Below are 26,067 nucleotides of genomic sequence, written 5' to 3'. Positions count from 1 at the left end.
CATTTCTTTTTCCAAGCTCAATCATCCCAGTCTTTTTACTCTCTCCTCACATGGAAGCTGTGCCAGACCTTTTTTGTTGTCCTCCATTCTTAATATTTTTTGAGATGGGGTGACCAGAAATGCATGTAGTATTCAAAGGGGGGGAGGGTGGGGAAGAGAGAATACCATGGCTTTATATAGTGGCATATTTACTATCTTATTTGTCCCTTTCCTACTGGTTCCCAACATTATTAGCTTTTTTGACTACTGCTGCACATTGAGCAGAAGTTTTCATAGAACTATCCACAATGCCTCTAAGATCTCTTTCTTAAATGAGCTGTTACCACTCAGGGCCCATGATTTTGTATGTGTAGTTGGGATTGTTTTATAATATGCATTACTTTGAATTTAGCCAGATTGGGCAACAAAATGGCAGACGAAATTCAGTCATGCACTTTAGTGAGATCCTTTGCAACTCTTTGCAGTCAGCTTTGGACTTAACAAGGAATTTTGTATTATCTGCAAATTTTGCCACCTCTCAATTGTACATCCCCTTTTCCAGAACAGCACAGCTCCCACTACAGATCCTTAGGCCCCCCATTTAATTCCCTCCATTGATAAAACTGACTATTTATTCCTAGCTGTTGTCTCCTATCTTTTAACCAGTTACTGATCGATGAGAGACTCTTCCCTCTCATCCCATGACTGCTGATTTTGCTTAAGAGCTTTTAGTGAGGGACATCTTCAAAGGCTTTCTGGAAGTCCAAGTACACTCTATGGATGCTTGTTGACACCCTCAAAGAATTCTAATATGCCTCACCACTCTAACTTTCCTTTATTTATTTCAAAGGTAATGGGAAGATTGGTAGCCTGCTGCTCCTTCCTCCTCAATATGTAAGTTTTCTGTTGTTTCTCATGAGTGAATTTTGAACTAGACTGTCAGATGATACCTGACTGCTATTTGAGACACGGAAAAGCCTACAGGTGTTTTCTCTAGTGACTTGCCAAACCATGCAATTGATCAACACTTCTGCTACATCTTAAGCTAACTTCAGTATGTACACTAGGCACCTGCACTTTTCTGTTGTATTGTCTAGAGCATTAACCTGGATAATGTTTATCTTAAAAGTTAGATTTGTTTCTTCTAGAAGAGAAATAAAGAACTCATTGGCAGATTCTGTAGTATGACTTCATCATATAGTTCTGTAACTGTGGTCATTCACCAATAAGGTTGCTTAATCCTTTATGGCAATCTATGGGTTACATCCAGTGTTTGTATTCATTTATCTCCTGCCTATCACTGTATTAAGATTTAATTATCATTGATACTATTTCATAGGTGCACAAGCTCTTACCTAAAAGATTAGCTTAAGAATGTGTTCTACCAAGAGATGAAATATGAAAGCCTGGTCTTACAAGCAGCACAGAGGTACAGTGAAGTTCAGTCTGCAGATGGAATATGGATCCCTGGTTGTTTATACTTTCCAGCTGTGACAAAACATCAACTTTGACAGAGGGCCTGCATAGTTCACCTTAAGTTAATATTTCTCTCCAACTGCCATGCTGTCTAATTTATCTGGAGTTGGATGTGTAATAGTCTAAGTATCTAGTCTACAGAACAAAAGCAGCTAGATATATAAGGACAGTTTTATGCACTTACATTTGTTTCAATAGGGAAAAGGCTTACAAGCTATGAATTTTCACAAATATGGATCAGTTTCTAGGGACAAGTGTAGATGCTCAATAGCAAAGCAATTAAAGGCAAATTCAGACAGTTTCAAAGTTTATGGAAAGGGGCTTAAATAGCAGAAAAATGCATCTAAACACAGCCTGTTGGAAGCTGCTGAACTTTCATTTTTGTATCCATCACAGGGGAAGCTAGTGTAGATTCTGATTCCAGGCATGCTCTAGGCTACAGTGCTTCTGCAACATGTCAGAGAATGGAGCACCTTTAAAATTAACTGTGGTAGGAAGTAGGTGTTTGAGAAGGCTCATTGTATTACACAAGAAATGTTATATGGAATTTGATCACAGGCTAAAGTGTTTGCTATAGACTAGAACAGTGACTTATTTACAGGAGTACCCAGCTACACACAGTGAAGTAACAAAATATGGTGGTTTATTGAGAAGTCCATGATTTAACATTAATACAAGTTCCATTCCCCTTTTGCCTCTGTGTGTTTAAAAAAAAAAAAAAAAGCAGCATCCTTATCAAACTTACACTCTGCTCAGTGTCTCAAGTCTATGCCAATGAGGGAAATGCTAGCCAACATATGCAGACAGAAGTCCATAGTAGTTTAAGACTTAGCTGGAAACTGCTGTTTAAAACAGTATTTCAGCTCCTGTTAGTCTATAAGATATCAAGCTTTGAATCTAAGCTCACTGACTTGCCCACAGACAAACCCTTCAATACAAAAGCTGAAGGCAGAAGGGCAGACTGGTTGGCCTTTCCAGTATGAGCTAGGCTTTTCCAGGGGTTAGCAGGTAGGAAAGGAAAGTTAAACACTAACAAGGCAGAAGGGGACAGGAGATCCCTTACAAAATAGGAATAGCAACTAAGAAACTGCTATAATGGGGGAATATGAATCTAAAACAGATGTATTGGGATATCACTCCCTCAATCCTGATCACCATCATCGTACAGTTAGAGGCAGCCAGCAGCAGGAGCGCCAGGCCTCCTGTGGAAGAGGCACAGGAGGCATTAAGATTCCTGCCACTTCCACCCTATAAAAGGGGATTTTCACTTCCATAAGTTAAAAGGCAGCTGCGAGTCTCTATGGTACAGGTCAGTCATTCATCTTTGCTGGGCACTTTAACAATCATTATGACCTCTAAGCTGTTGTAGCACCTAGCTGAGAGATAGCTCTTCTGAATAGTTTGTCACAGAAATAGTTTTCAGTGAACCTGGGCTAGAACAGCTACTGGTATGTGGAGCCATTGTGTAGATAAGGCCACTTGGTCTTTGGTGTACCTGAACTCCTGTATGTAATGAGTTAAGTAGTTTTAAAAAAAAAAAAAAATTACTGGTGGCCAACAGTCTAAGCACCTAGTGTTATCCAAAGTATCAATATTTGATATGTTTGAGGAAAGTCCAGTTAGAATTAACTGAAATTTGAGAGCCCTCCTTCAACCCCCCATCCCCAAACCCACATACCTAATTAGAGAAAACAATGCACGTTCTTGCAAACATAATTCAAAACAGCCACTGTGCCAGAAGAGTATTGCAGTGATCCCTAGACTGTCCCAAGCAGATGAACAGGGATTAACAGTCTTGAAATAGCTACAAGAGTATTTGTGGATGAGCAACTTGGATTGTCCACACTACCAAGGAATAACTGAGGCAGTCAAAGGCAACCCATGGCTAACAAAACAGAGGTTTCACTAACAGAGTCAGCATAGAAACAAAAAACAAAGCTACTGGAGGATACAAGCAGAACAGTCCATTATTTCTTCAAGACAGAGCAGGGGGGGACCCTGCAGAAGCTAAAGCATTGGTACATTAGGGCTTTTAGAGGTTGGTGATGGGACATTAAAGCTGGCTCACTAGAGATCTCCTGGGACAGCTTCCAGAATCTAATTATACACTACTGTAGTTTGTCAGAGTTCTTTCAATAGATGCAACTGTGTGTACGCAAATCACTGCCCTCCCTACCAGGAAAGCTGGAGGCACCCTTGCATGACATCAGGGAAATAAGATCTTTCCAGGAGTGCCTGGATGAGACAGTACACTAAACTATAATTTTTCTCTTTGTCTAGTGAATATCAGCACAGATTATTATTGAAGTGCTCCAAAAGTTTACACAACTCGATGGCTTGCGAGACTGCCACAGAAGAATGAGAGTTTTAACATAATAAACCTGGGGAGGAAGCCTCTTCTTATGGCCAAGGACTAAGCAGAACTCTTCAGAACCCAGCACCACCACTTAGAATGGAGCATGTTTATATTAAAATGGTTGCAGATCAATTTTTAGCTTCTTAAGGTTAGGATACACTGCCTAGGAGAGCATTAGCTCCTGTTAGGCTCAATTGGATGGATGCCACGCCTGGCATCCAAGTCCCCATCCACTGGGATGGAATTTCACCATACTGACTGTACCTAAATGCTTCAGTCCAAGAGTCTGAGCTACTAACTGGCTGAAAGCTTAAGAGTATTTTTTTTAAAATTGCTCACCACAAAGGGTCACTCCTCTTGCACCTATCTAAGCTACTGTCCCGCCGAATCCTGCACTGTCTAGCACATAAGAGTCTTCAGTTATTTCCATAAGCACCATAACTAACAGGTTTTACAGAAGTCTTGAACATCAAGATGTCCTGCATTTGGATTAGATGAGTCACTAAAGTCCCCACCTTCCCACCTAAAGTATCTGTCCCCATACAAGTGTCTGAAAACAAACCTCAGGACCCATAGATAAAGTTTCTGAGCTGACTCCATTAGTGAAAGTGAATGTTCCTAATAGAATGCAATGCTGGATTTGCCACCAGGGGGATTGAGGACTTTGTTGTGGGACCGTGGCCTTGGTCCCAGTCTGGGTTCATGATCATCTATCTTGGGGCCTGGCTCATCTTTCCCAAGATCTCTCTTCTCGCCTCTGTCTTCCATCTGTGGTTTGTTGTTTTCTGTAGCTGTGTGATGACAAGGGAGGTTAGAATGGTTACACTGCAGTGCAATAACATTACCTTTTATACACATCTTCAATAGTCTGTACATTCTTCCCTCCTTCCAACCCTCACATCCTTCCGCTCCCTTTATCTCCCCTCTTCACTTATGCTGTCCCGGCTCTGAACACTCTCTCTCTATCCCTGCACTTTTCCTGCTCAAGGCCTACTTCTTCCAAGACTCTCCTATCTTGTTCTCACCAATTATTTATTCCCCTCTTTAGACATCTTAGGTCATTACTTATTCTGTAGAGTGCTGTGTAAGATTATTATATACTGTAAAATGTTGACATCACACACTTATTACTGATAGTGTGCCAACCCATAAATGCTATGCCCTGCCAGGTAGGAGCTTCGAGCTCACAAGTACAGCTTACATTATGCTCTCACCTAGCAGAGAGTAATGGAGCAATAATGCATTCTGGGAAAATCAGTTACTTCATAGCTACAGTTGAGGAAGGCCAGAATTACAAGCTATGAATGCGGGAGAAGGAGGAACAGTTTACCACGATATTTTATATATAGAATAATTGCACATTCCCCCACTTAAATAAGGAGATCATTCCGCTCAAGATTCAGATACATTACACGAATAGCTCAACTGCTTGAGAGAGCTGCAGAAATGGGAGTTACATCTGAATTTGTTCAGTTAACTTGTGTCCTTGCTGCTTCAGAATGGGATGGTCCAAGTTGGCCCACCACATTCTAAGGGCTTGGGCTTAAGTACAAAAATAGTCTCCTATAAAAACAGACCGACCATCTAGGAGGGCAGGTATCAAGGAACACACTTCCCATATCTAGATATCAGCCTAGCATAGGGCCCACTTTCAATACCCTACCTAAAGTGACCCAGCTTAATAGAAGAAGTTGGATGGTTATTTCAGGATCACTTCCTATCATGTAACTGATACTGAAAGTCTGACTGCCCAGTTTGAAGTTCTATAGCCATGACCTTGCTTGACTGGGTTGTCCTGAAAACCAGGATTAGGCTTGTTTATTCTTCCTCTTTGCATACACAGGCCAAAATACTCTTCACAGCATCTCAGAGAAAGAGTTTTCTCTTGCCTTACCTTTCAGTTCCTTTGAAGCATCTCCTGCCTCTTGTAAGACAATGTGATCCTGCAATAAAATCAGAACTGTTTTAGGGCTTCATAGGCTATAGGTCAACTACTACTCCACTGCAAGCTTTTCTTAAATCTTAGACCAAAAGGATCCTTTACACCAAGACCATGCGATTTCTGCATTAAGAGCCAAATGCTGCAGCTTGCTCTCCATGAAGCCTCCTGCAATGGCATTGTGAAAGCAACTGTAGCATCAAGTTCTTTAAGGAGACAGTGATCCCTGTGACGGGTTTGGTCACAGAGATCCCCTTGGGACTGTCACCTGATGTGCTGAGACTACCTCTGAGCCAGTTTTCTCTGCCAGTTTGGGCCTTCAGAACCCTGCCTTGTTGAGCCAGACACGCAAGCCTGCTGCAACAAAGACGCAGGGTCTGAACCACACCCCCAAAGCTGCAGACTCATCTCAAAACAGCTTAAGAAGTGCTCCTGTCTCCAGCACCCAGACACCCAGCTCCCAATGGGATCCAAACCCCAAATAAATCCATTTTACTCTGTATAAAGCTTTATAAAGGGTAAACTCAAATTCTCTGCCCTCTATAACCCTGATAGAGATATGCACAGCTGTTTGCTCCCCCAGGTATTAACACAGTAATTAACAAAAGTGATTTTATTAAGTATAAAAAGTAGGATTTAAGTGGTTTCAAGTAATAACTTACTTTGTTCTGTTACCAAGCCAAATCAAATACACAAGTCTAAGCCTAATACATTAAGAAACTGAATACAGGTAAATCTCACCCTTGGAGATGTTCCAATAAGCTTCTTTCACAGACTGGACTCCTTCCTAGTCTGGGCCCAATCCTTTTCAGGCCAACATTGTAGTTTATGGCTTGGGTCCAGCAATCACTCACACCCCCGCAGTTACTGTCCTTTGTTCCAGTTTCTTTCAGGCATCTCTTTGGAGTGGAGAGGCCATCTCTTGAGCCAGCTGACGACAAAATGGAGAGGCTTTCAGGGCCTTTTACATTCTCTCTCGTGGGTGGAAACCCCTTGGTTCTTCTGTGCAAAAATCACAGCAACAAGATGGAGTTTGTAGCCACCTGGGCAAGTTGCATGTCCATGAATGATTCAGCTTTTTGCAGGCCGACGCCATTGTTTACATGTTAGTTTGAACGTTCCCAGGAAAGCTCAGGTGTGGATTGACATCTCCCAAAGTCTACTGTCAGTTAAGTGTTTCCTGATAGGACTATTCTGAGTAATTGCCCATTCGCAAGAAGCTGACCAAATGCTTCACTGATGCTACTTAGAATCAAACATTGAGATACAAGTACATAGCCAATATTCATAACTTCAAATATAAAAATGATACAGTCAGCATAATCATAACTAGCAAATTACAACCTTTTCATAGACACCTTACTTGCCCTCCTTTGTACAGGATTTGGTGCAACTCTAGGACCTTGGTTGCAACAATGAGAACAGTCACAGTTCATGTCAATAACGTCACACCCTCCTCCTGAACTTACTGCCAGAGACTTGGACACTGTCCATGGCATAGGCAGTACTTGTAAAATCCCTGTTTGTCTCTTGTCACACATTCTCCCAGTACCTTTAAACCCTATGATGTCATTTACAGGTGTTCTAGCAAGGTTTGGGGTTCCTGGTCCCCAGGTGCCTGAAAACATGTTGGGGTGTAGTATTGTTAACAGAATGCAGATCACAATATCTGTTAAAGGGTAGGTGTCTTGGCACTTAGCCACCAATGCCATGAGGTGGTGTGCCTCAGTTTCCCCTTCCACACAGCAGTGTAGACCTGTTATGCTTTTGCTGCTGTGCCAAGCTTTCAGCCTGTTTACAGGTACAAGCTGAAAAGCAACATGCTTGTGGGACTGTCTTGTCACCATCCTTGGCATGTACAAAAGTTTTCCCCACAAATCAGGTATGTCACACATCTTTAAAGGGTTTACCATTAGTATTAACTCCTTTGTCTTGACCCCTAGATGAAGTAGCAAAAGACGCAAGATTAACAGCAAATCTATGGCAGACAGGCTCTGTTCACACAATTTAGCTTGTTCAGTGTCTATTGCATTTCCCAATTCCTGTGTGTACCATGGTAGGGGTTTAGACACAGAGTCTCCCATCTCTTTGGAGAAGGCTCCCAATTCAGGCATGGGTTTGAGGATTTGGCAAGGAAATGGGTGCACTGCGACCATGCCTGCCCTCCACCCCTCCCTTGGGAATTTCTTTGGGTTGTACCCCACCCTCTTGTGAAGCTTCCAAAATGCAAAGTTTTGCTTCCCCCAGCCTTGAAGAGACAATGTTATCTTTTACAAGGGTAGCAGGAACAACGTTCTTTAATGGAGTGCTTTGGATTGGTAAGATCCCCTCTTTGTTCCCAAGAGGTCAGCTAGGTGGACTCTCCTCCAGGAGATCTAACCCCCAGTCTTCTCTCAAAACCCGATCCATAAGTGAGGGGTCTGGCATTTTAGATGCAGATCCTTCACCCTCCTCCTGGTGAAAAGCCTTCCTACAAAACGTGGGCAGACCCTCCTGTCCCCCCCTCACCTTCCGTCTGGACTTCCCTCTCTGGGCTCCCCTCTGAGGCTGACACTTCTGTGTCCCCCAGAAGGGAAGGTGACCCTGATCCAGCTGTGGGCTCATAGCTACCAGCTATGACAGACCCTTCACTGGCCAGCAAAATCCCCCCCTTTCACTCAGGTTGGGCTTGCTTCTAGCTACAGAGTCCTTGGGGTCTGTTCCCACCACAGCGGTTGTCAGGATCCAAACCTCCATCTCTGGGATACATGTCTCTGCACCGAAGGGCAGGCCCTATCCCCTGCTGACCTGCAGCTTCCGGCAGTCAGCAGCTGGGAACACCTCCCTGTTACAAGGTGGAACATCCCTCTCCCCTAAGGAGATGATTACAGGATAGGAGCTGGCTTTATCCAGCCCTTCCCACAGGGACCTGCCTTGAGCACCGGGGCGACAGGAACTGGTTATGACCATCCCAGAGCTACATTCTCCACTGCTACAGAGGAATTAAAGAGAGACACTCCTATTCCCCCAGCAGCATTTGTGACTTTAGCCTCCCCTCTGGGGCTTTCAGCACAAGATTCCTTCTTGCTGCTAACAAACCCTGGGACAGATTCTGCCACAAAGAATTCATCTCCCAGTAGAAAGGGTACAAAATTTTGTGCCTCTGCTGCAACAGTCAGTTCAGCCTGCAAATCACCAGTTTCCATGTGTACTTTAGCTGAAGCTGCAAGGACTTTGTAACCTCCCACCAATTCTAATTCTGCCATTTTCCCTGGTAACAAAATCCTTTTCCTGGATCAGGTACCTTCTGACCACAGAAATTTCTGCACTCTCCATCCTTGGAGCACTTTGCCATTAAGTTTAACAGCATGCATATGCTCACTGCTTGGTTGTGTAGAAGCAACCTTTACAAATCCTGTGTGGAAAGAGGCAGCAGCCTGGGACACCCCTGTGCTCTGAGAGGCAGCAGCTTCATGTGTTACCTGCTGCCTGTTCCCACTCAGCCAAGGACGTTTATTCCTCAGATGCTCAGTGGACTTACCACGATAGCACCTTTTGGGCTCCTCTGCTTGTACAGGAGATTTGGGACGAGTAGCAGGAATGGGGAGGTGAACACCCAGCCTCCTTTTTCCCTGGGGTAAAACGGTGATTCTGCTTTCCACCAACCCTGTACCCCTCTGTCAGTGGTTTATGTTTAATTGCAGCTTGTGACTGCTCGTAAGAGGGTCTTCAAACTCAGCTAATTCCCCCACTGCATTCATCTTTCTGTCCCACAAATACTGTTTTACATCACCACCGCACATATTCAGGAACTGTTCCTGAGTAATTAAAATCACACATTTCTTCAAAACAGTTAATGCCTTTTCCCCCCTCACCCACTTGTCTAACAAATCTTTCATTTTATTTACATAAGCCACATTACTTAATCCAGATCGCCTCTTAAGACTCCTGAATTTAACCCTGTAGGTTTCAAGTGTAATCTGAAACTATTTCAAAACCAGTTCCTTAAATTTACCATAGTTTGAAGCATCATCAATAGGCATCTTATTGAATACGTCCAGAGCTCTCCTAGTCAATTTTGCAACCAAAGTGGTCATTTTTTGATCTTCAGAAATCGCACGGAGGGTGCACAGTCTCTCAAAGGTGATGAAATATTCGGCAATATCACTGGATTCATCATACTGCCGACATAACCGCTCCCATTTATGGATTTTTGGGGATGTGGAGCCAGCTGCTTAAGGGATCTGTCTCTTCCACTACATTACAGCCAGTTCATGCTTCTGCGTCTCAATTTGGGCCTGTATTTCTCTGGTTTTTTTAACTCCAGGGCAGCTCAATTTGAGCCTGTTTCTGGGCCTCCATGGTTTCCCTGGCTGCAGCTGCTTCTTTGAGCCTCATTTCTGCCTGCCACATTTGAAACTCACGGTCCTTTGCCTTTTCTTCCGCTTCCAGTCTGGCCAGCTCTAGTTTTGTAGCTGCCTCACTGGTAGTCATTTTCCTGTTTTCTTGTGCTTATTTCCCTCACCCGAAATAAACAAAAAGATAAACCAGTAACCACTTCGTCTCTTCTCCGGCCACCACACTTAAAACTCACTTAAAATCGCAATCAGCTGTGCACAAATCCTGCTGACTACGCCACTGACAGGTTTGGTCACAGAGACCCCCTTTTGACTGTCACCTGATGTGCTAAGACTACCTCTGAGCCTGTTTTCTCTGCCAGTTTGGGCCTTTAGAACTCTGCCTTGTTGAGCCAGACATGCAAGCCTGCTGCAACACAGACCCAGGGTCTGAACCACGCCCCCAAAGCTGCAGACTTAAGCTGTTTTGAGTTAAGAAGTGCTCCTGTCTCCAGCACACAGCTCCCAATGGGATCCAAACCCCAAATAAATCCGTTTTACTCTGTATAAAGCTTTATAGAGGGTAAACTCAAATTCTCCGCCCTCTATAACACTAATAGAGAGATATGCACAGCTGTTTGCTCCCCCAGGTATTTATTAACAAAAGTGATTTTATTAAGTATAAAAAGTAGGATTTAAGTGGTTTCAAGTAATAACTTACTTTGTTCTGTCTGTTACCAAGCCAAATCAAACACACAAGTCTAAGCCTAATACATTAAGAAACTGAATACAGTACTCTGAGATGTTCCAATAAGCTTCTTTCACAGACTGGACTCCTTCCTAGTCTGGGCCCAATCCTTTTCAGGCCAACGTTGTAGTTTATGGCTTGGGTCCAGCAATCACACACACCCGTAGTTACTGTCCTTTGTTCCAGTTTCTTTAAGGCATCTCTTTGGAGTGGAGAGGCCATCTCTTGAGCCAGCTGACGACAAAATGGAGAGGCTTTCAGTGCCTTTTATATTCTCTCCCTTTTGTTCTTCTGTGCAAAATCACAGCAACAAGATGGAGTTTGTAGCCACCTGGGCAAGTCACATGTCCATGAATGATTCAGCTTTTTGCAGGCCGACGCCACTGTTTACATGTTAGAACGTTCCCAGGAAAGCTCAGATGTGGATGGACATCTCCCAAAGTCTACTGTCAGTTAAGTGTTTCCTGATAGGACTATTCTGAGTAATTGCCCATTCTCAAGAAGCTGACCCAATGCTTCACTGATGCTACTTAGAATCAAACATTGAGATACAAGTACATAGCCAATATTCATAACTTCAAATATAAAAATGATACACACAGTCAGCATAATCATAACTAGCAAATTACAACCTTTCCATAGACACCTTACTTGACCTCCTGTATGTCATACCAAGACAACTCACAGAAGCAAGATACAGCAATAGACCATTAGATACATAAGACTTTCTACCTTTGGATCTATATCCATTCTAGACTATTATCTTGCAAGACTCTTTCTACAAGTACCCACTGGCACCGAAAAATAGCAGGAAGTGTTCAGACCCAGAACAGCAAGCTCTTCAGTGCTCCAGTGGGTGTCTCAGCAATAAACGCATGCTCAGTGAAGTATCCAGAGTAATTTGAATTACTGCGTCAGATGAGCCTAAGGACAGTTTTCACCCACCCTCCCTGACCCATTTTCAGATTTAGGAATCAGCTGTGATGAGCAAGCATGGCTTCAAAGGATCTCCTCACACCAAGACTGCTGTAGTCAAATCAATACAATTCATTAAAGTGCCTAGTACATCAAATCATTATGGTTCTACTGTTTCTATGATAGTTTCACCCCCAGCAGAAAGGGCTGGGATGAAAATGACATTAAAAGTAAAAAAATCTTTTAACCACCTCTTTAAAGACAGCATCACATTACCCAACAGTGTAAATTCTCTCAAGCCAGTACTCAAGCATTTCTCAATCATTGAGGTGTGAGCTTAAAGTAGGTTGCAAGAGGAGACACATACTGGGCTGCATGCTCTGAGGGTGAGCAACTGACTAGAATTCTACCTAAAACCCAACAGAATGATTTCATCCCCCTCCTCTTGCTGCTCCCACTGCATCCCTGCTCCATCCCAAATTATAATGGTCCATGCAGCCCTCCCCACATCCAGCGCTAAGTTCCAGGGCTAGGTGAAATTGTGTTTCTAGAGAGTGGAGCCAACTTCACAGCAGTGCTACCCCAGAGCTATCCAATGCAGAGGGTAGGAAGAGAAGCAAAACACACCTCCTCTAAAGTAACACCAGACCCCTGAGCAGGCATACATCCAGCCCTCAAAATTCTCAGTTTCTTCCTATGACCCAAATCCCAGAATCCCTTGGAGTCAATACAGGCAGGACTGCATAAGAAGTTGGGACAAAGAATATTACTTCTGACTCCTGCCTCAAGTTTAGTTCTATGTTCTTAATTTAGATTCTAGTAACATTGGTCAACTAGAACTTTAGAAGCAATAAAGCTACCACCATCAGTTTCCCTTCAGCAGAAATTTTAGTGGAGCACAGGTTCCATTAACACTACTGCTTAATAGACAGTATGTTTCCAAGACTCTCCACTTGTCAAGAACTTTGCCAGTATAATGGCGGACTCACTCAGTGGTGCAGTTTCAACTTAAGGAAAGAGTTAACCAGCCAAGATGCAGGAGCCAATCTACTATGCAAGAACATGGTACATAAGTGGCAAATATTTACATTCTTGTTTCCCCCCAGAAGAATGTTCGCTCATAGCTATGACCTTGTGTCTAATGTGATTATGCAGCCAAGTAAATTGCCACATAGTAGTCCTATGACTGCAACAACTGTGCACCAGAATCTAAGCTTCTGTACACAAAAACAGGTCTCTAACCATTGTTGTTGAGAACCTCAAAAATGAAAATATAAACCAATATATTGACATGTGCTTGAATCTGCAGATAGTGTGAAATAAGGGGGTGTTGGGATTAAAGCTTAATGGAGGGTAAGGCTGACATTAAAATTAGCTATTTCATTGCTGATCATTTTAGTAGAAAGTCAAATGAATGTTGTTGTGTATATTGAGATAGGATGCAGAAGGCAGCTAGTTTATGTCAAGCCTTGTGAAGGTGAATAAATAGTAAGGAATTCAGCACCTCCCAAATTTGAAGTCAGCAACCCCATTGAAAAAGCAGCAAGGAGATCCATCTCCTTCCAATTCAAAAAGCCTGAAATGCCTCCTGGTGGTCAGAAGACAGCCTCCTACAGCTTATCTGGATGACAGAAGCACCAGTTCTCCTGTATCCAACTGCAAAAGCTTTCGGCTTCCCCCTCATACCTCCACAGTGCAACTGTATATTTTTACGTACAAAAATCTGCAACACACTGAGAACTGATGCAGCATAAGTGAGTTTACTATCAAAAGTAACAAGGGATCCTTGACTAGAAGAGGGTTGTGGAGGCAGTGCTGACTAATTTGGGGTTTCCTGAGGCATAATGTAGGATTAACATGCCACATAGTACATAGGAGCCTTGTTCAGAACATTAGCTCTACCAGATTATAGCAAGCCCTCTTAGCAATTTGTTTTAAACCATTTTCACAGCCACAGCAGTACAAATACCTTGGGTTTGTTTGGGTGTGCTCGAACAGGGCTGGCAGGTACTGGAGACCCAAAGATATCACTTGTCTTCCCACCAGGCGGATTCATGCATTGACGAGACTGGACAGGGCTAGGATCCTCAAAGATACCACTTCCTTTCCCCCCTGCAAGGTAATTAACAGTTACTTGGAAAAGGGTTTTAACTGTTTTGTATTCTTCCCTTATAACTTTCTTTAAAACGTTAACTAAGATGTGATTAAAAACAGTCAAATATCCAAGTTTGAGGTTTTCAGTATCACTAACTGAATCTGTACCTTAAGTCCAGAAATCTTAGAATTTTGCTTACTACAATATCCTGAAAATACTTAAGACTTTTGTCACCAGAATTCAGAAAAATCTTGGATTTACATCTGTTAGATAGAGCTGACGTAGTTTCTTTGTGTATGTCACCATTTCAGCTGGAAAAGTCTCTGGAATGGATCCTCCAAGTGTCTCTCCCCCCTGCCCACCTCCCCGACACTACATGGTGGCTACATTAGGAAAGAGATCTCCAATTCTCTAGTAGGATTGGGCAACCTGGTGGTATCATACCTATGCTATAGCTTAGGCCAAAAAACTACAGGCCTGAGTTCTGCCAATGCAGACACAGACTTAGACATCATACAGTAGTTACTGTATAGTCTTGAGCACTTGCATCTCAATGGCTGCAAACAGGCAGGGCTAGAAAGTTGCCTATGGTTTAAAAAAAAAATTTTTTTTAAATAATTATTTTTTTTAAACCAAGAACTTCTAGTAAAGTCCAATGTAGCAATCTAACTTTACATGCCATTCTAATTCATGCTTTGTTCAATTCTGTACAGTAATTTCACTTCAAACAGTAAGTTTTCATCAGTGGTTTGTATAGTTAATAGCTGCCATATTGGACTAATGGTAACTATTTACCTAATGCCCCATATTTCACTGCTGGCAAGCTTATCACCACTAAAACTATCCATGTAACGAAAGCTCACACTAAATATGCAAGCAGAAACATCACCCTCGTGTACATTTACACAGTGCAATATCAATTCTATTTCAAGCATAAAAATGGCTACTTCAAGGTTCTTATAAGGGCTGGTCTACACTGCCGCGCTAGTTCGGCGGCTGGGGATCGAAGTTCCGAGTTCGATTTATCGCGTCTGGTCTGGACGGGATAAATCGAACCAGGAAGTGATCCCCGTCGACTGCGGTACCCCAGCTCAACGAGAGGAGTACCGCGGAGTCGACAGGGAGCCTGCCTGCCGCGTGTGGACCGCGTCTGAACCGCGGTAAGTTCAAAGTAAGGTATGTCGAATTCAGCTACGTGAATAACGTAGCTGAATTTGCGTACCTTACTTCGACTTGGGGGGTAAGTGTAGACCAAGCCTAAGTGGGCAGAGTAATCTCATTGCTGCCTACAGGCAGAAAAAAGTCTACCAAAACTCTTATCCCACATTAGCTTTGTTCAATGTTTTAAGTCCTTTAAGCCTAGCGGGTAGATTAATGATTTCCCCAATCCCTATATTTAATAAAGTCAGCCTGATGGCTCATCAGGAGAAAAAGTACTCTATTTTACAGCACAAAGTTCAGTTTAGAGCTAAACTCAGCACTCATGATTGAATGTTCCCTGATTGGGTTTAGTGCGCAAGCTCAATCAGCTAGCAGCAGTGTATAGTTTACAGGGACAGCAAAAATTGCTGTTGCATTGATATTTACCTGCTACATTGCTCTAGGATACTGAGCTGGAACATGAACATTGTACAAGAACCAAATACATCTTCCAACCCAGAATCAGATATACCTCTTCTCAGTGGTTTCCCTAAAGAAACTGGTGTTCTCACCTGGAGGGTATGTTCTTTTTGGAAAGTTCTGTGGTTCCTCAGCTGCTCCAAAGATGCTAGATGCCATTCTGTGTGGTCTGCTGGAAGAGGAAACTTCTTCTGTGCTCCCAAACAGATTACTAGAGCCTCCTCCAGGGGGTTTCAATACTCTGTTGCAGAACATTAACAGTTACTGACAGATGCCAACTTATTTGAAGTCTACTGCATTCAGCATGTTTGCCACATTCCTCCCCATCCCCAAAATTAAGATTAAATTTGGTTAAAGTGCTCAATTTTTTATACTACATAATTTGGGATTAGCAGACCAGAGTTAGGAATACTGTGTGCAGGTCTACCATTAAAATTCACATACTTGTCTGGTTGTCAAGGACCAAACTATAACAAACATTTGTAAGTCAACATTGAGCAGTAGTGGGGTGCCATATCTGCCTCTTCCAGAATATAAAATGTTCAGAATGTTATTCTAGTAATTAGTTTGACGGTTTGATACAGATACTAGTTCTGGCCTGAATATAATCCCTTTGTGACCTTATACGACTGTAATAATTCCAGCCTGAAGGGTTACATTCCAGAACTTGGACATAACCCTCATGTTAATACACAGCAACATTTCCTTTGGCTTGACATTTTCTTGTATAAAAGTGTAGATTTATCTGTAGTTTCCACTTGAGCAAAGCAAACTTAGAGATAGTAAGCAAATGAAGGAAGATTGATATACTTGCTAAAGCAAGATTAGAGTCAGCCCTATGTTAGAGTGCTTTCCCTTTACCCTCCCACTTCCCTGGTTCTTGTCACACAGACAGCAAGCAGCAAAAGACCAGAAGTCCGAAGTACAGACAATGCGATGTTTATTGGGGTCAATTTCTAGCAAGCATAAGAACAGCTATACTGGGTCAGACCAAAGGTCCATCCAGCCCAGTATCCTGTCTTACCGACAGTGGCCAATACCAGGTGTCCCAGAGGGAGTGAACCTAACAGGTAATGATCAAGTGATCTCTCTCCTGCCATCCATCTCCACCCTCTGACAAACAGAGGCTAGGGACACCATTCCTTACCCATCCTGGCTAATAGCCATTAATGGACTTAACCTCCATGAATTTATCTAGTTCTCTTAAACCCTGCTATAGTCCTAGCCTTCACAGCTTCCTCAGGCAAGGAGTTCCACAGGTTGACTGTGCACTGTGTGAAGAAGAACTTCCTTTTATTTGTTTTAAACGTGCTGCCCATTAATTTCATTTGGTAGCCCCTAGTTCTTATATTATGGGAACAAGTAAATAACTTTTTCTTATTCACTTTCTCCACCACTCATGATTTTATCATATCCCCCCTTAGTCTCCTCTTTTCCAAGCTGAAAAGTCTTGGACTCTTTAATCTCTCCTCATATGGGACCTGTTCCAAATCCCTAATCATTTTAGTTGCCCTTTTCTGAACTTTTTCCTAATGCCAGTATATCTTTTTTGAGATGAGGAGACCACATCTGTATGCAATATTCAAGATGTGGGAGTACCACGATTCCTGCATTAGTAAGAGCATTGCCAGCAGATCGAGGGAAATGATTATTCCCCCTCTATTCTGGTGAGGCCATATCTGGAATATTGCATCCAGTTTTGGGGCCCCCACTACAGAAAGGATGTGGACAAATTGGAGGGAGTCCAGCAAAGGGCAACGAAAATGATCAGGGGGCTGGGGCACATGACTTATGAGAAGAGGCTTGAGGAAACTGGGCTTGTTTAGTCTGTAAAAGAGAAGAATGAGGGGGGATTTGATAGCAGCCTTCAACTACCAGAAGGGGGGCTCCAAAGAGGATGGAGCTCAGCTGTTCTCAGTGGCGGCAGATAAAAGAACAAGAATCATAGAATATCAGGGTTAGAAGATGACTTCCTGAGGTCCCTAGTCCAACCCCCTGCTCAAAGCAGGACCAATCCCCAACTAAATCATCCAAGACAGGGCTTTGTCAAGCCAGGCCTAAAAAACCTTTAAGGAATACTATTCCACCACCTCCCTAGGTAATCCATTCCAGTGCTTCACCATCCTCCTAGTGAAAAAGTGTTTCCTAATATCCAACCTAAACCTCCCCCACTGCAACTTGAGACCATTACTCCTTGTTCTGTCATCTGCTACCAGTGAGAACAGTCTAGATCCATCCTCTTTGGAACCCCCTTTCAGGTAGTTAAAAGCAGCTATCAAATCCCCCCTCACTCTTCTCTTCTGCAGACTAAACAAGCCCAATTCCCTCAGCCTCTCCTCGTAAGTCACGTGCTCCAGCCCCCTGATTATTTTCGTTGTCCTCCCCTGGACTCTCTCCAATTTGTCCTCATCCCTTCTGTAGTGGGGGGACCAAAACTGGATGCAATACTCCAGATGAGGCCTCACCAATGCCGAATAGAGGGGAATGATCACATCCCTCGATCTGCTGGCACTTATACAGCCCAAAATGCAGTTAGCCTTCTTGGCAACAAAACTCATATCCAGCTTCTTGTCCACTGTAATCCCTAGGTCCTTTTCTGCAGAATTGCTGCCTAGCCATTCGGTCCATAGTCTGTAGCAGTGCATGGGATTCTTCTGTCCTAAGTGCAGGACTTTGCACTTGTCCTTGCTTAACCTCAGATTTCTTTTGGCCCTATCGTCTAATTTGTCTAGGTTCCTCTGTATCCTATCCCTATACTCCAGCATATCTACCACTCCTCCCAGTTTAGTGTCATCTGCAAACTTGCTGAGGATGCAATCCACGCCATCCTGCAGATCATTAATGAAGGTATTGAACAAAACCGGCCCCAGGACTGACCCTTGGGGCACTCTGCTGCCAACTAGACGTGGAGCCATTGATCGCTACCCGTTGAGCCCAATGATCTAGCCAGCTTCTATCTACCTTATAGTCCATTCATCCAGCCCATACTACTTTAACTTGCTGGCAAGAATACTGTGCGAGACCGTATCAAAAGCTTTGTTAAAGTCAAGGAATAACACATCCACTGCTTTCCCCTCATCCACAGAGCCAGTTATCTCATCATAGAAGGCAATTAGGTTAGTCAGGCATGACTTCCCCTTGGTGAATCCATGCTGACTGTTCCTGATCACTTTCCTCTCCTCTAAGTGCTTCAAAATTGATTCCTTTAGGACCTGCTCCATGATTTTTCCAGGGACTGAGGTGAGGCTGACTGACCTGTAGTTTCCCAGATCCTCCTCCTTGCCTTTTTTTTTTTTTTAAAGATAGGCACTACATAAGCCTTTTTCCAGTCATCCAGGACCTGCCCTGTTCGCCATGGGTTTTCAAAGATAATGGCCAATGGCTCTGCAATCACATCCGCCAACTCCTTTAGCACCCTTGGATGCAGTGCATCCATCCCCATGGACTTGTGCTCATCCAGCTTTTCTAAATAGTCCTGAACCACTTTTGTCCACACAGGGCTGGTCACCTCCTCTCCATACTGTGCTGCCTAGTGCAGTAGTCTGGGAGCTGACCTTGTTCGTGAAGACAGAAGCAAAAAAAAAAAAAAAAAAAAAAAAAGCATTGAGTACATTAGCTTTTTCCACATCCTCTGTCACTAGGTTGCCTCCCCCATTCAGTAAGGGGCCCCACACTTTCCTTGACCTTCTTCTTGTTGCTAACATACCTGAAGAAACCCTTCTTGTTACTCTTAACATCCCTTGCTAGCTGCAACTCCAAGTGTGATTTGGCCTTCCTGATTTCACTCCTGTATGCCTGAGCAATATTTTTATACTCCTCTCTGGTCCCCAGTCTTCCACTTCTTGTAAGCTTCTTTTTTGTGTTTAAGATCAGCAAGGATCTCACTGTTAAGCCAAGCTGGTCGCCTGCCATATTTACTATTCTTTCTACACATCGGGATGGTTTGTTCCTGCAACTTCAATAAGGATTCTTTAAAATACAGCCAGCTCTACTGGACTCCTTTGCCCCTCATGTTATTCCCCCAGGGGATCCTGCCCATCAGTTCCCTGAGGGAGTCAGTCTGCTTTTCTGAAGTCCACGGATCCTATTCTGCTGCTCTCCTTTTTCCTTGTGTCAGGATCCTAAACTCAACCATCTCATGGTTACTGCCTCCCAGGTTCCCATCCATTTTTGATTTCCCTATTAATTCTTCCCTGTTTGTGAGCAGCAGGTCAAGAAGAGCTCTGCCTGTAGTTGGTTTCTCCAGCACTTGCACAAGGAAATTGTCCTCTACACTTTTCAAAATCTTCCTGGATTGTCTGTGCACTGCTGTATTGCTCGCTCAGCAGATATCAGGGTGATTTAAGTCCCGCACGAGAACCAGGGCCTGTGATCTAGTAACTTCTATTAGTTGCCTGAAGAAAGCCTCGTCCACCTCATCCCGCTGGTCTGGTGGTCTATAGCCGACTCCCACCATGACATCAGCCTTATAGACTCATAGACTTTAAGGTCAGAAGGGACCATTATGGTCATCTAGTCTGACCTCCCGCATGATGCAGGCCACAAAAGCTGACCCACCCACTTTCCCTTAACTCAGCTGTTGAAGTCTCCAGATCGTGATTTAAAGACTTCAAGTCACAGAGAATCCTCCAGTTTGCGACCCCTGCCCCATGCTGCGGAGGAAGGCGAAAAACCTCCAGGGCCTCTGCCAATCTACCCTGGAGGAAAATTCCTTCCCGACCCCAAATATGGTGGTCAGTATAACCCCAAGCATACAGGCAAGATTCTCCAGCCGGACCCTCATTTTACCAGCGATGGCACGTTATTGCCTAATTGACTAAATTGACTTGTTGCTCACACTTCTAAACTTAATCCAGAGACTCTCAGGTTTTTCTGCAGTTTCATACTGGAGCTCTGAGCAGTCATACTGCTCTTTTACATACAATGCAACTCCCCCCACTTTTTTTGCCTTGACTCTCCTTCCTGAACAGTTTATACCCATCCATGACAGTACTCCAGTCATGTGAGTTATCCCACCAAGTCTCTGTTATTCCAATCACATCATAATTCCTTGACTGTGCCAGGACTTCCAGTTCTCCCTGTTTGTTTCCCAGGCTTCTTGCATTTGTGTATAGGCACTTAAAATAACTCGCTGATCATCCTGCTTTCTCCATATGAGGCAGGAGTCCTCCCCTCTTGCACTCTCCTGCTCATGATTTCTCCTGGTGTCCCACTTCCCCACTTACCTCAGGGCTTTGGTCTCCTTCCCCCGGTGTACCTAGAAGCAATGGTCTCAAGTTGCAGTGGGGGAGATCTAGGCTGGATATTAGGAAACACTATTTCACTAGGAGGGTGGTAAAGCACTGGAATGGGTTACCTAAGGAGGTGGTGGAATCTCCATCCTTAGAGGTTTTTAAGGCCCGGCTTGACAAAGCCCTGGCTGGGATGATTTAGTTGGTGTTGGTCCTGCTTTGAGCAAGGGGTTGGACTAGATGACCTCCTGAGGTCTTTTCCAACCCTAATCTTCTATGATTCCAATTTTCCCACCCACTTCCTGTTTGACTCCAGTTTGTATAGTAATATTCTCAGCTATACTTTAACCAATCATTTTACTGAAATTGAACTAACCAATCCTAACGTATTGTAACATAATTCTCTAACCAATTATATCCCACTATCCTAATTAACTTACACCTAGCAAAATTAATTATACAGCAGACAGAAACAATTAGAGAACCAGACAGGTTAACAATAGAAAAGTGAGGGCCATAAAGATAAAACAATACAGAAATGAGGGTTTCACAACCACAATCATTGATAAGTGATTTCTTGCCAGACAGGATGCTATCAAACTAAGTTTTCTTTAACCATCTTAAGATCTGTTTCTTTATCTGGTGGTGATGGGCACCATCAAGACAAGATCGTCTTCTTAACAGCCACATACCACCTTATTTCAATGTGACTGGATTGGAATGTGAGGATGTGACCGTACGCTTCCCAGCTTATGGCTGCCCCTGCTGCTTAGCCAAAGGCCTTAGCCTAAGAACAAGGCCTCTGACTTTCCCAGTGAGAGAAGGCCCATAGACAGGCACACTTGTGATTCTGATTCTTTGTTTTATACCTCTATAAACTAGCTAAGTGATACAAATACACTTAAGTTCTTAAAGTACAGGCAGGCCTGAATATCTATATTCTAATCCTGAGCTGATGGTGTCAAATTTGCAGATGAACAAAGAGAAACTGCTGAACTTCAGTTCATCTGCAAATTTGACACCATCAGCTCAGGATTAAACAAAGACTGTGAATGGCTATCCAACTACAAAAGCAGTTTCTCCTCCCTTGGTGTTCACACCTCAACTGCTAGAAGAGGGCCTCATCCTCCCTGATTGAACTAACCTCGTTATCTCTAGCCTTACTCACTCTTGCTTGCATATTTATACCTGCTCCTGGAAATTTCCACTACATGCATCCGAAGAAGTGGGTATTCACCCATGAAAGCTCATGCTCCTATACGTCTGTTAGTCTATAAGGTGCCACAGGACTCTGTTGCTTTTACATATCCAGACTAACACGGCTACCCCTTTGATACTTGACTTCCTACAGAAAGAAAATGTTATCAGGTTCATAATCAATTCTAATTAGGCAGGACAGATCAGTCTGTTACTTTTTTGCACTATTCTCTACTACCACTGAGATGACTAGTAAGCAGCCAACCAAAAATGCAGTAGTCGGTCAGCACACTTGGCTCTTATGAGAGCCATAAAATTCTTAAGAGTGCTTCAGCTGCCCGGATGTTGTTCCCTTTTCCGCTTCAACTCCCACAACAGCTAGTTCTTTGAATGGAAGCTTCCAATACCGGATGTTTATGACAAAATGCAACATCTTTAAACCAGACCTCCAGCTTTACTATCTTTCATCATACCCAAGGAATTTTTATTACTCATTAAATACTGCTTGCTAAGTTACAGCTTTTTAGTCCAGTAAGCAAGTAGGGGTTTTACTAAATACCTACTCCCAGAGAAACACAATGTTCTTCTGCTCTGCCATTATTGATTTAGAAGTGGCATCTTTGTGTTCCAAATCAATACACACCAGTCAGAGCAAGACTTTAGCTGCCAGGAGAAGAGAAGACAAGTAATGTGCAAAGCAAAAAATAAATTAGTTCTAAAGGAAACTGAAGTTGGCACACACAGTTTTGTTGAAGATGCATAAGACAGAGCAGCACAGAACTACTATTTCTGCAGCACCAAAAGCTAACCAGGAATGATGATTCAAAATGTACGGTAAAAAAGGTACTAAGTCATTCTTTGCCATAACTGCTTTTAAAATGATAAATCTGTCATTTGGATATTCTTTTGTCTCTGTTACTTTAAAGATGATTTAACAATGTGTACATTGCTATAGCAATCCAGGTGACGGTGAAGAACCGTCCCTGAAGTAGGTTTCTTGACTGGAAAATTACTCAGCCAGCAGCTTTAATATGAAAAGTTTTATAATGGTATTCAGTGTGCCCCATTGCATAGTGTGATTTTTAGTAATTTCATACAAAGAGTAGTTTTTACCTCCTTTTAGAGGCTTGCTGTATTACAGAGAGTCTGTGTTAAGAGGATTTATTTTGCCATGCTTCCAGATGTTGATGATTGATTTTGAATTAGGCACACAAATAAAACAGGCCTCTAAACATGACAATTGCAAAGGGTATCTGTATTATCAATGAATAAATTGTCAGCATGCTGACTAGAATAAGTGTTGGGGGAAAAGTTCCATATGACTAGTGATGTGAATTCTTCTAAAAGCACCATTTGTTCATAGATACAGGAACCATCTCAGAGACCACAATACAGCAACAGGGCATAGATCCAATATATGATGCACTGCAGCATTAGCAAATCAGATGCCTGCCTTATTTGAAGATCCACTCAAATAAATGTTAGTGTTACTGTATACAACAGCTGAAGATTTTGCCTTCCAAACGCAGTGTAAACACTGCCACGATACAGATTGTTCCTGCAACCACAGCTTCATGGTTTCCTATTAGAAGAGTTCATCCCTACAGTCCAGACTCCATGCAATACAGCCTATGAGTTATGAAGAAAACAGTTCCCAAGCTGCCAAAAGTGAAAACAGAAAACTCTTCAGGGGTTATACTGAGTGTGCAGTTTTCATGGCAGCCCTTCAAAATTCAAGTTATAGCTTATTTTGGACTTTGAAAGTTAGATAAACTGAAAGGGGCCTCATAATTTCATAACTTTCTTTAAAAAGAAACTTGAACTGCAAATTCAAAAGTAAAACTAGTCTCCTTCCATCATATCACAGAGCCACGTGGCCCCATTGAGAAGGAAGGAGGAGTGCAGACACATTGTAAGGGTATTTGCTCATAAAGAAACCCAACAGCCACTTAAATAAAGCTTGTTGCTGCACGGGATCTCTGCAAAGACATATACAGTACCAAACAGCATGATCCAGTTCCCTTCCGGAAGCCAACCTAAGTTAGCCCTGTAGTGGGAAGTGGCACCAGGTAGCCTGGCCCTTCTTCCAGGACTAGAAACCTTCCTGGGAGCCAGCGAGATACAGACCATCTGACTCTCCTCCCAGCAGTGTAATTCTCCATGGAAAGACTCCAGCAAGGAGTGGGGTGTGGATTCCTAGTCACTGACTCTCACATACCCAGCACCGCCAAAGCCTGGTAGTAATCCGGGCAGTCAGGAGAGACGGAACTTTCTCCAGCACACCGAATACGTGTTTACACTGTCCAGCACAATAGGGCCCCATTCCATATAGCAGCCTCGAGATGCTACCGTAATCTGAACTACTGGAGCTTCCCGTCCTCCTCCCACCGCACGCCCAGGCCAGCGCACTGCAGGCAGCCATAGAGGGTAAGCGCCCGGCCCCTTTAAACGAGAGCGAGCACTCACCTCGCCCCCTCCAAGCAGCCCTTTGGGACCAGCCAGAGACACTGAGGAAGAGGAAGGGGAAGGGCAAGGTCACCCCGCCCTGCCCACGGTCACACGCAGGAGCCCGAGGAACAGAACCCAGGCGTCCTGCCTCCGCCCCTGGCGGTGGGGGGAGGGTAACACCCAGATAGGGAAGGGGGATATGGGCGCAGTCCCCGGAGCGACCCCGCAGCCTACGCCCGCCCAGGAGGAGGCCTCCCCAGTCCCCAGGGCCGCTTCCCGCCGCCACCGCGGGGCAGAAGCCTGCGCTCCCTGAGCCCCGCCCTGGGGAAGGCCCTGCCGCCAGCCACCGCAGGTACCTAGAGCTGGGCTTGGCGGACTCGGCCTCCGGCCCCTGGAACATAGCAGCAGCGAGCCAAGAGATCGTAAGCTGCTGACTCGGCTCCGCGGCTGCCTCTGACTGGCTGAGCTCGTTCCGGCCGCCTAGACAACAGGTAGCGCCCCGGCCCGCCCTGCTAACCCATTGGCTGGCCTGTCCGCCAATCACGTCGAGCAGCCTACCACAGGCAGCACACTCCCACAGGTACACGCCCACGCGACCTGGGTGGGAAGCTTTAAAACACCCGCTTCGTGGCTCACCCTGTCCCCCTGCCCATTGGAGCAGTCACCTGCCATTCAGGAAAAGCCGCGTGGCCATTGGGCAAAGTGTGGGGCTAGGACCAGGAGCGCAACCCTCGATATTTAACGGGACAGGTCTAGGCACTTCCCCCCTTCTCTGTTCATTAAGGAAGGCCTGTCCCTAGGATTCGTCCCCAGCCTGCCCAGGCCAGGGGATCTGGAGCCACGTTGGGCCCTAGATACAGGAGACACCAGGTGGATCAGGTGATATCTTTTGTTGGACCAACTTCTGCTGGTGACCAGGACCGGCTCAAGGCAGCAGCAAAGCAAGCATGTGGTTGGGGGAGGCATTCCGGCCATCCATTTTTTTCGGAAAAATCAACCAATATACAGGGAAAAAATATCTGAAGATCAAAAAAATCTCGAATAGTGCGATAGGAGTGTGACGTGAAAAATATCATCTCACGTCGTGACACAGTCACTCATAATGTGAACGTGCGTAAATGTGTAAACGTTAACGGTTATTAATTAAATCAGAAATCATGATTACTTGTGTGTACTGTGCCGCCCTATTGGTGCCATTCGTGCCAATTTCCGTGACGCGTTGGTGCCAGTGGTTATAGGGCTAAAATGCCGGGACAAAAATGACTTTCCAGCTACAAAGAGAGAAACGGCGAAAAGAATTAGAAAAACTCTCTCGTACTTCAAATAAGTATTTTAAAAAAGTCGACAATCAAGGAGAAAGCTCTAAGCACTGCATTGAAAGTGATTATTCATCAACTGATGAAGACCAATCGAACCGAAGATTATCTTTATCAACTGCTAAAGATGAACAACAATCCGATCAAAGATTATCTTCACTAACTGATAAAGACGAACAATCACAATCCATCCAAATTTACTTCTTCAGCTGAAGAGTCCAGAAACGAAGAACTGTTATCCAAATCTAAAACTGAAGAACAATTGTTAGAAGGTAGAGAGACTGACATAGGATCAGATCCAAGTACATGGCCGACAATAATTACTGATGCAATGCTAATGATTATTGTGAAACACGTCCTTCAAAACTAGATCCTACATTTGAATATCCATTTAATGAGTCGAATCGTCGATTTATGCCATCCAGTATGAA

At 43.9% G+C, this 26,067-nt stretch overlaps 1 protein-coding gene across 1 annotated transcript; it reads right to left on the bottom strand.

The window, feature by feature from the left end:
- Positions 1–2,769: 2,769 nt before the first annotated feature.
- Positions 2,770–24,819, bottom strand: JPT2 (Jupiter microtubule associated homolog 2). Its single transcript, XM_024219002.3, has 5 exons — positions 24,677–24,819; positions 15,537–15,685; positions 13,699–13,841; positions 5,706–5,754; positions 2,770–4,602 (listed from the first exon to the last, which is right to left on the bottom strand). Exons 1-5 carry the CDS (start codon positions 24,718–24,720, stop codon positions 4,430–4,432), a joined length of 558 nt encoding a protein of 185 aa, XP_024074770.1. The 5' UTR covers positions 24,721–24,819; the 3' UTR covers positions 2,770–4,429.
- Between the last annotated feature and the right edge of the window lie 1,248 nt (positions 24,820–26,067).

The sequence above is a fragment of the Terrapene carolina genome, unplaced genomic scaffold (genome assembly GCF_002925995.2).
Source record: "Terrapene carolina triunguis isolate 2854851 unplaced genomic scaffold, T_m_triunguis-2.0 Scaffold67, whole genome shotgun sequence".
Taxonomy (NCBI): Eukaryota; Metazoa; Chordata; order Testudines; family Emydidae; genus Terrapene; species Terrapene triunguis.
The sequence above is the reverse complement of the archived record's forward strand: the minus strand, read 5'-3'. Positions and strand labels throughout refer to the sequence as shown.

Bases quoted from the DNA above. Each gene is read 5' to 3' on its own strand.
- JPT2 (XM_024219002.3), bottom strand. From the start codon at position 24,720: ATGTTCCAGGGGCCGGAGGCCGAGTCCGCCAAGCCCAGCTCTAG. The intron at 15,686-24,676 runs GTACCTGCGGTG...GTTCTGCAACAG, and splicing joins TCCGCCAAGCCCAGCTCTAG to AGTATTGAAACCCCCTGGAG. The intron at 5,755-13,698 runs GTATTTGTACTG...ATTTTATTGCAG, and splicing joins CACACCCAAACAAACCCAAG to GATCACATTGTCTTACAAGA.